The 10,879-nt window shown below is 37.1% G+C and overlaps 1 protein-coding gene across 1 annotated transcript; it reads right to left on the bottom strand.

Moving 5' to 3' along the window:
• Window positions 1–3,676: 3,676 nt before the first annotated feature.
• On the bottom strand, window positions 3,677–7,787 carry LOC118761002 (acyl-CoA-binding domain-containing protein 6-like). Its single transcript, XM_036498642.1, has 2 exons — window positions 7,545–7,787; window positions 3,677–3,949 (listed from the first exon to the last, which is right to left on the bottom strand). Exons 1-2 carry the CDS (start codon window positions 7,626–7,628, stop codon window positions 3,794–3,796), a joined length of 240 nt encoding a protein of 79 aa, XP_036354535.1. The 5' UTR covers window positions 7,629–7,787; the 3' UTR covers window positions 3,677–3,793.
• Window positions 7,788–10,879: the final 3,092 nt, after the last annotated feature.

The following is a 10,879-nucleotide window of genomic DNA, read 5'->3' as shown; positions in this document are numbered from 1 at the left end:
AACACATGCATATACATTTGCACAAACACATAGTAATTAATATATAAGCGTACACACACATACAAACGACACACACACATCTCTCTCTCTCTCAAACACATGCATATACATTTGCACAATGCACATAGTAATTAATATATAAGCGTACACACAACATACAAACAACACACACACACACACACACACACTCTCTCTCTCTCAAACACATGCATATACATTTGCACAGGCACATAGTAATTAATATATAAGCGTACACACACATACAAACAACACACACACACACACACACACTCTCTCTCTCTCAAACACATGCATATACATTTGCACAAGCACATAGTAATTAATATATAAGCGTACACACACATACAAACGACACACACACACACACACACACTCTCTCTCTCTCTCAAACACATGCATATACATTTGCACATGCACATAGTAATTAATATATAAGCGTACACACACATACAAACAACACACACACACACACACACACACTCTCTCTCTCTCTCAAACACATGCATATACATTTGCACAAGCACATAGTAATTAATATATAAGCGTACACACACATACAAACGACACACACACACACACACTCTCTCTCTCTCTCTCAAACACATGCATATACATTTGCACAAGCACATAGTAATTAATATATAAGCGTACACACACACACAAACGACACACACACACACTCTCTCTCTCTCTCTCTCTCAAACACATGCATATACATTTGCACAAGCACATAGTAATTAATATATAAGCGTACACACACACACAAACGACACACACACACACTTCTCTCTCTCTCTCTCAAACACATGCATATACATTTGCACAAGCACATAGTAATTAATATATAAGCGTACACACACATACAAACGACACACACACACTCTCTCTCTCTCTCTCTCAAACACATGCATATACATTTGCACAAGCACATAGTAATTAATATATAAGCGTACACACACATACAAACGACACACACACCACACTCTCTCTCTCTCTCTCAACACATGCATATACATTTGCACAAGCACATAGTAATTAATATATAAGCGTACACACACATACAAACGACACACACACACACACTCTCTCTCTCTCAAACACATGCATATACATTTGCACAAGCACATAGTAATTAATATATAAGCGTACACACACATACAAACGACACACACACACTCTCTCTCTCTCTCAAACACATGCATATACATTTGCACAAGCACATAGTAATTAATATATAAGCGTACACACACATACAAACGACACACACACTCTCTCTCTCTCTCTCTCTCTCTCTCAAACACATGCATATACATTTGCACAAGCACATAGTAATTAATATATAAGCGTACACACACATACAAACGACACACACACACACTCTCTCTCTCTCTCTCTCTCTCAAACACATGCATATACATTTGCATTAGCACATAGTAATTAATATATAAGCGTACACACACATACAAACGACACACACACACACTCTCTCTCTCTCTCAAACACATGCATATACATTTGCGCAAGCAGATAGTAATTAATATATAAGCGTACACACACATTCAAACGACACACATACTCTCTCTCTCTCTCTCTCTCAAACACATGCATATACATTTGCACAAGCACATAGTAATTAATATATAAGCGTACACACACATACAAACGACACACACACACACTCTCTCTCTCTCTCAAACACATGCATATACATTTGCACAAGCACATAGTAATTAATATATAAGCGTACACACACATACAAACGGACATATACATACACACACAAGCATACATTACACGTTCGTGTTTTGCCCCTTGCCGCAACAAATTTGCACAAAAGGTAAATAAACCAGAAGGGGGGGGGGTCAATGTTTCATCGTTTCGGGGTTGATAAATTAAGTACCAATTACGCACTGGTGTCGAGGATTTTTCCCCAATTTATATCACAGCTTCCGACAAGCTGGGGGCATCATTTTATGAAAAAAATTTTCGCAAATTTTTACAATACGACTCACACTCCACGCGCAAACTCGAGACCGATTTAGGCATATTATTGTTTTTTTTTGTTTCTCTGGCCATTCAAAACCATGGGAGAAGCTTTTGGTAAAAAAAAAAAAAGAAAATATTCAAAAAATATCGTTAATATTTTTATGGGCGACGAAATTAATCGATTTAAGAGATATAGCTGTTATTTCTAGCACATGTAGAAGACAGAAGAAGAAGGTAAATAATTTGAGCTGAATGCTGCGATTTCATGGTTAAAATTCTTAAAATTAAACTACGTTTAAGTTACGAATTACAATTTTGTTTACAATAATGTTTTCTTTTGACACATTCTACCAGTATACGAAGTTTCAAATTGTTTAGTTAACTAGGAAAATCTGGCCCTCAAAATGAAAAGATCCTATATGGATGTATATATATATATATAATATATATATATATATATATATATATATATATATATATATATATCTATATTATATATATATAGAGATAGAGAGAGAGAGAGAGAGAGAGAGAGAGAGAGAGAGAGAGAGAGAAATATGAGCAACTGAAATATGTATATTCATGAATGTAATCGTAATATACAGCAAAGAAATGTGTGTGTATATACATATATTAATAGGTGAAGGTATAAGGTATACATATTTTCGACCCAGCAAGACCATCTTGAGTTTTAGTTCATACATCCCACAATGTATAGCTTCTTCTCATGTCTACCAAATACTGCATTTAGCAGAATATACACACATTTAGAGAGATCGTCACGATTATATAACTATATAATGAAGGAAAATCGTTTGTGAAAGAGAGAATTGCTGACATTATAGACAAACTGATCGAAGGCAGATTTCTCATCAATCCCAAAAACAAACAACGGATCTTTTCCTTTTGAACGGCACATGTCAACACAATTTCTAGTTAATAAACACTTTTAAACTTCGTATACTGGTAGAATGTGTTTATAAAACATCATTTTTTCTTGGCTTTATTGAGAAAATTCAATATGTTGTAAGATATTTCCACTTTAAATTGAAGCATTTCGGCAATTTTAACCAATCGCTGGAGTCTATTTTGAGTGAAAACATTCCGTGCTGTATGAATATGTCCCTGTTTTAAGAAACAGATTGGGTTTATTTACATTTGTGAAGTAAAAAAGATACCCTTCCCCCACCCCTAACCCTGACTCATCTTAACCCTAACCCTAAATCTAAAATAGATTGAAATGCAATAGATCGATACTAGGGTTATAATTATGGGTGACGATTTCATACGACACCGCTACGGAAAAAGGGATTTTTTTCGAGCAGTGTCAAATGAAAATGTCACCCACAATTATAACCCTAGTATCGATCTATTGCATTTCAATCTATTTACATATTATTTACTGCCATAACAAGCTATAGGATCTTTCTTCTTGTTTTAGATCTCAAATAACATTTTCTTTGGAGAAAAATTGATCGATTTCTCCAAAATCAATATCAAGAGAGGACACTGAATCACACAGCGTCAATCTTAAGAACTGTTGGATCTCAAAGAATATCTCCAAAACAAAAAGAATCTGTTATGGCAAGAAATGATGAAAAAGAATTTTGTGATTCAATGAAGAGGATTCATGGAAAAATGAGAAAAAGATGTTATTTGGTTATACTATCATGTTGTTATCGTGTCACACTGCCACTATTATGGTATCTTTGGATATTCAATTTGTCTGGAATTGCAAGAAATTTTGAAACAAAAGCAGATCTGAAGATTTTAGTTAATTCAAGCCTTACTTCTCCACTGCATAATGCAATGCTGTCCACTTGGCATTGTTGCTGATGTTGAGATCAGCGCCAGATTCTGTCAATATGGTTATTAACTCTTTATTGCCTTGTTCACAGGCAGCCATGAGTAATGTAAGGCCACCTGAAGATCTTTGGTTGACCTGAAGAGAAGAAAGAGAAGACATGTGAAATATATTAAAGAAGAGAGAGGAGAGAAGGGAGAGAAAAGGGAGAGAGAGAGAGAGAGGAGAGAAGAGAGAGAAAAGGGAGAGAGAGAGAGAGAGAGGAGAGAAGAGAGAGAAAAGGGAGAGAGAGAGAGTAAAGAAGATGCAGGAGTGAAAAAAGGAATACGAAAGAGAAATAAAGATAAACACACACACACAAATGCATGCACACACACACATACTCACACATGCACACACACACGCCCCCCCCCCACACACACATCATGTTGCAGGGGTTTTCTCAGCCAGAGTTTGCCCTTATTTAGAGTTACACTCCTCCTAGACGAGTCAGGAGACCTTGTAGACACAGGCGTGGCTGTGTGGTAAGGAGTTTGCTTTCCAACCACATGGTTCTTGGTTCAATCTCACTGTGTGGCACTTGAGTGTCTTCTTTTATAGCCCTGGGATGATCAAAGCTTTGTGAGTGAGCCTGATAGAAAATTAAAGAGACCCATCATACATATGTATGTGTGTGTGTATGTATATATATATATATATATATATACACACACACACACACACACACATATATATATATATATATAAGCGTGCACACACACAAGTATGTGTGTGTCTAATTATATATTTGTAAATACGTATTTGTGTATATAAGTGTGTGTGTGTGTATATTATATATATATATATATATATATATATATATATACATGTATCCTCATTCTATATGAATCAAGTTGGAGCCTGGTGCAGCCATCTGGTTCGCCAATCCTTAATCACATCGTCTATACTGATATGTATGCATGTATGTATGTATAGGTTACATCTCCAATCTGGTATGCTCATTTTGTCCAGAATACCACTACTGGAAGCTGTCCACAGATGTACAACCACACAAATAGCCTCTCTAATCACTTATTATTCCTTAAAAGTATTGCTTTTCCATGCATCAACACACAAAAGTTTTTATTTCAAGCAACTCATTGATAGAATCCCACAAGATTATCCCTCATCTTTCAATAACAACTTTGACCACTTCTGGAATTTAATATCTTTATCACTCTGAGACATGCTTATAAAGTAAAAAAAAACACCCATCCCAGTTTCCATGATATCAGAAACAATATTTTTATGCTCAGAATTGTCAAGGCATGGAATAAACTATCTACATTGGTTGTTAGCTGTATCCTTCAAAAAAAAAACCCACACTTTCTGTAATTCAGAAACACTACATCTGAGGTTCCTATGCACCCTTTCCTTTTTATGGTTCTTTTACTGCTCCCTTTTATGTCTTTATGAGTTTTATTCTGCACTTTAGGCGACCATTGGTGTCTTTCTTGACATGATTTGTGCTTCCTGTCCTTTCATAGAAGTGGACAGAGCAATATCGAGGGAAACCAGTATAAATACCGTTTCATGGTAGATGGAAGAGTCTTTCTTATGAAACATGAAATGTCTGTCTTTAGTTACAACCTCACTTTTGTCTGAGTGAAGGCCAAAAAAAAAATCGGTTGAGACAATCTTTCAGTTTATTACTGGTATCTGTGATATCAATTATGAATTGAAGAGAACACTGACAAGATTTCAAACTTGGTATCTGACAGGAGACACACGGGTAAATAAGAGAAACCATCTACACTAACCAACTGCAGAGATTAGACCATAAGATAGTGTATAAAGTAATTGGACAGGTGAAGAGCTATAAAGGGTGCAAACCCTCAGAAATAATTGTGTAGATTCTAAATATGTCAGACAGGGTTTTAGTTTTATATTCCCTGGAAAAGCTCATGAAATTCTACACTGTGTTATCACTGATGCCTGGCATAGTAGCACTTTCATTTAATGCTATAATGATGAAGGAGATTTAAATGATGGTGAGAGAAGAACAGGATGTTTGAAATGAAGCATGGATCTTCAGATGTCATATGTCTGGTGAAACAGCCACATGAGATCAGCTTGAAAAAGAATGAAAGCAAATCTACAAGAAAGGTTTTAGAGAACTGTCCCTTATTCTATTGACTAGAGGCACAGGTAAATCAGGGCGAAAAAAGCTTAGAAAGACTGTTCAATTCATGCATAAGCTCAAGGAAAAGATTGAAAATCCTTTTACGTTAATCACTGAATCTATTACAAAGTAGTTATTTGTGATTAGATATCTGCGACAACTTTGGAACGATACCACCACAGCTAAATAGTGCAACTATGGAAAAGGAGGAGACACAAATGAAAAGAAAAATGGAGAAAATAAGAAATATCTGAAAGTAGGGATCAGAATTTTGAGCCTAAATGAGGCAGCAGCAGTGTCAGGGCTTACGTTAGTTTGTAGCCATACAATATGTAAGAAGGTGTGAGTGGTTCAAACACAACTGTATTACACCTGTACAAAAAAACACTATCGACTTCTCCTTGAGGAAATCACCTACCCTCACTAAACTGGCAGACATTCACCTACCATTGAAATACATGTATGATGGTCATCAAGAAATTAAAGGATGTTTTTTCTGCATTTCACCATTTGTCAGCTGTCTTCCCTCCCAAATTAAAAGCCACATTTTCTGGTCTCTTACCTAGAGTATCTGTATAGATTTTACAGAATCATTCCACCCACCACTCCCTAACCATGATGGTTCTATACCAGTGCTTCTTAAACTTTTCAATTATGGCCCTTTTTTATTTACTAAGAGTTTTTCAATGCCCCTTTTCTTGCTATGATTCAATATCTCTGATTTTAATGTTCTCACGGGTCAGATTAATTTACCTTTGGGTCCTAGTCCTGACATGGGTGACTACTTACCACAGCACCACCCCACAATAAGTGAACATTTGATGCATCACCACTTCCCTTTAGTTTCTGATCCAAACTCAACAACACATTTAGTTTTATATATTTATACGACCATAGCCACCTTGGCTCCCTGGTCCTTATAAAATTTTCCACAAACCCTAACCAAGGGTAGCACTACTCTCTTAGAGAAGCCCTGTTTTATAATCTGCTGATAGTGTCCTATCTGCTGACTACCAGCCAGTCATTCTAACTTCCAATATTTCAATTATGAAGTAAAAGTCATAAAAAACCATCATCTTGTCCCTTTGGGTATCTTTCTTATTCAATGAGCCCCAGTACAGTTCCATAAAGCCGGTTCAAGCAGGGGTCTGATTCCTACGTGACTCCCCAGTGTTTTGGTTATGTTTGACAACTTCTGCAAAAGAAATACTGTAGCCCTTGACGTCGGTAAAACCTTTAATGTGTATGGCAAGAGAATTTCTTGACAAAGTCATCATTTATCTATTGGGTCCATCTGTCCCATCTCTTGGACTGAATATTTCCTGCCAGAGTACTCCATTGCAGTGTGTGAGGATGGGTTTCTCTCTCACTCACATTCCATCAATTCTGGCATGCCTCATTGTCTGGTTGAATATTTATAAAAAGTGACAATGATGAGATTAGAGGAAGAGGTAAGAGGTAAGAAAGATGAATATTATGGACGAATATATCTGGTTATTTAGGAACATTAATATTGTGTATAAAATAATAAACAACATTTAACATTGAAGAAGCAATATAAAGTAAACTTACTGTTTCAGGATTTTCTTTGATAAATCGTTTCACATCTTTAAAGTCCACATTCCGAATCTTGCTTATAATCTTATTTACATCCATGTCTGTTGAATAAAAAGGAAAGTAAGATAATTTTTAAAAACTTATAAAATGAGGTAAAGAGCAATTTAAAGAAGACGGAACAGCACATTTGTGAAATTAACATGCAAATGGCTGAGTACACCACAGACGCGTGTACCCCTAATGTAGTTCTCAGGGAGATTCAGCATGACACAGTGTGACAAGGCTGACCCTTTGAAATATAGACACAACTCATTTTCGCTGAGTAGACTGGAGCAACGTGAAATAAAGGTTCTTGCTCAAGGAATCCTCCTACTCATTCCCCGACCCCACCAACCCACCAACTCTCTGCGCATGAGTGGCTGGGGAAGAAAGCATATTAATGTGTTAATGCGTATCCGCAGGTTTGTATGTAATTGGACGCATCTATCAATGGTGCTAACACAAACCCCAGTGGTGCTTGATTATTGCACCCAGAATCTCTTACTGGTCACCTATGTTATCTACTTACCCACCTGTCTCCCCTCTCTTAACCCTTTTGATACTAACCCGGCTGAAACCAGCTCTGGCTCTGTGGTAAAATGTCTTGTTTTCATAAGTTTTGAATTAGAATCTTCCACGAAACCTTAGTCACAATTTGTCCCTAACACTAGCTAAATGATGACTACATTATTTTCATAATTCTCTGTTATATTTAGAATAATTGAAAGAAACACAGAGCATCTCAACAGAAATATGGTAACAAAAGGGTTAAAATATATAATAGAGAAACAATTCTTAACCCTTTTGGTACCAGCCTGGCTGAAACTGCTTCTGGGCTCTGTAGTACAAATGTCTTGTTTCCAAAAGTTTTCAATTAAAATTTCCACGAAACTTAGTCACATTTGTTCCTAACACTAGCTTATAATAACTAAGTTATTTTACTAAATTTTGTTATATTTAAAGTAATTGAAGAAACACAGAGCATCTCAAAATAAATACAGTAACGAAAGGGTTAGGGGGCATGTAAGCACAGCCTATATCTCCAAACTCTGGTCAATTCTTAACCCCCATTCTCATCAACACCAGTCCACAATTGTGTTTCTGGGGGTTGTGTTCCCACTCTACCTTCTCCTGATCTCCCTTCCCTTCAAGCCGTGTACCTCTCAAGTATTTCGTTTTGGTTACTGCATGTATTTCCTTATGCCTGCTGCCCTTATGAGGTGGTCTACCAATTGCAGCTATAGTGTGACACAACGATGTGTTACCAAATACTGAAACAGGTGTAACATGAAATGAAGGAGGGCCAGGTTCAAGCCCCTGCTTGTTTCTCTCGTTAATGATGTGCTTTTTATATTATTACAGCCCTCCGCTGGTTGTACAGGATCCGGTTTGAATTCAAAATGAAAGGAATTTAAACTGATTAACCTCAAGGTGTCAAAATTTGGATGGAACAGTGTCATGCAAGGAGCACTCCTATCACACACACACACACACACACCATGATATATATATAATATATATATATATATTATATATATATATATATATATTATATATATATATATACATATATAGATACATAACATACAAAACACACACACCCACATATATTATTATATATAATTGATGAATGAATTATTCTTTGTCTACGTTAAATGGAAAATTCAATAAACGGTTACCAGGTAGCAACTTCACGCAAGTAACCAGGATGTAGCGACCTATTCAAGGTAGAAACTCCGGGTTAATGTGCAGTAATTTGTGTAGTATAAGTAAATAAATGGAGTTGAATGCAGATATATTCGAATTCTTTTTATTCGACATATGTTTCAAAGACAACATTGGTTTTATTCCAAAGGAATAAAACGGTTTGTAAAATAATGCAATCTCTCATCAGGAAGAAGGAGACCTATCTCATAACAAGTATTGTATTTACTATATATATATATATATATATTATATATATACATATCATCATCATCATCAAAACTCAGCTCCTACAACACAGACTGGGTGCTGGAAACGGCTGCTCAACCACTCAAATGTGGAAGTGATATATATCTCGACTTTGCAAAAGCCTTTGATAAAGTCGCGATCATGGAATGATATGTCACAAACTGCGTGATCTCAACATAGTTGGAAAAACTGGGAGAATGGCTTCATGACTTTCTGAAAGATAGAAGTCAGTTGGTAGTAGCCACTTCCATTAACACGCAAATAGTGAGCGGTTGTGTTCCGCAGGGCACGTTTTGGGACCAATACTGTTCATAAGCCCTCTCAGACATGCCATCAGCCACGCAGAGAGCCACGATCACAAGTTATGCAGATGATAGAAAAGTTTCACAGGCAATACAGAACCCTGCGGACACTAAACGCCTGCAATGTGAGCTGGACAAAATATACAAGTGGGCTGAAAAGAATAGCATGCAGTTCAATGCTGAAAAGTTCAAGCTTTATACTATCAGCATGCAAAACTAAAAGCAATACCCAATGAATACACTGGACTCGGAGGAATGCAATCCCAGAGGCACAATCAGTGCGTGACCTGGGTATTTACATGAGTGATTGACGCAACCTTTCATGTACATGTTGCTAAATTGGCAATGAAATGTAGACGACTGGCCGGATGGATTCTAAGAACCTTTAGAACAAGAGAACAAGAAACCATGATGTCCTCTGGAGGACACTGTCCTAAGCAACTTGACTATTGCTCTCAGTATGGTCACCATCTAGTGTCAAGTTGATCACAGAACTTGAGGCGATCCAACGTAGCTACACGAAGAAGATAGCCTCTGTACAGAAATTAAGCTACTGGGAAAGACTCAAGAGATTAAAACTCTATTCCTTGGAGGCGTAGGCGAGAAAGATATGCCATAATATACATCTGGAAGATCTGGAGGGACTGTCCCAAACTTTGGCATCGAGAGTTACACAATACCAGAACTGGGCGCCACTGCGTGGTGCCTAGGACTCAAATTTTGCCATCAAGATGTAGGACAAGATACTGTGATAGACTGGGCTTCCGAGGCCCAAGCTCTTCAATATCCTCCCGAAGAACCTGAGAGACCTGCATGGGTGGATGCAGATGTCTTTAATGGAAACTGGATCTCTTCCTGTCAGGTGTCCCAGATGAACCAGCTTCACGGCAGGAGGTGCAGATGAGGGCAGCTGCATCGAACTCTCTCATGCACCAAATAGCAGTTGCTAAAAAGTTTTCGTGAAGTTAAAACTGTGTAGCAACACCAAATGGCGGTGCCCCAGCATGGCCACAGCTCATGAGCTGAAACTAGAATCAATCAATCACTCAATCAATC

The sequence above is a fragment of the Octopus sinensis genome, unplaced genomic scaffold, assembly GCF_006345805.1.
Source record: "Octopus sinensis unplaced genomic scaffold, ASM634580v1 Contig04299, whole genome shotgun sequence".
Taxonomy (NCBI): Eukaryota; Metazoa; Mollusca; class Cephalopoda; order Octopoda; family Octopodidae; genus Octopus; species Octopus sinensis.
The sequence above is the reverse complement of the archived record's forward strand: the minus strand, read 5'-3'. Positions and strand labels throughout refer to the sequence as shown.

Excerpts from the sequence above, each read along its gene's own strand:
- LOC118761002 (XM_036498642.1), bottom strand. The coding sequence starts at position 7,628 with ATGGATGTAAATAAGATTATAAGCAAGATTCGGAATGTGGACTTTAAA. Across the intron at positions 3,950-7,544 it reads TCAAAGAAAATCCTGAAACA|GTCAACCAAAGATCTTCAGG; the intron begins GTAAGTTTACTT and ends TCTTCTCTTCAG.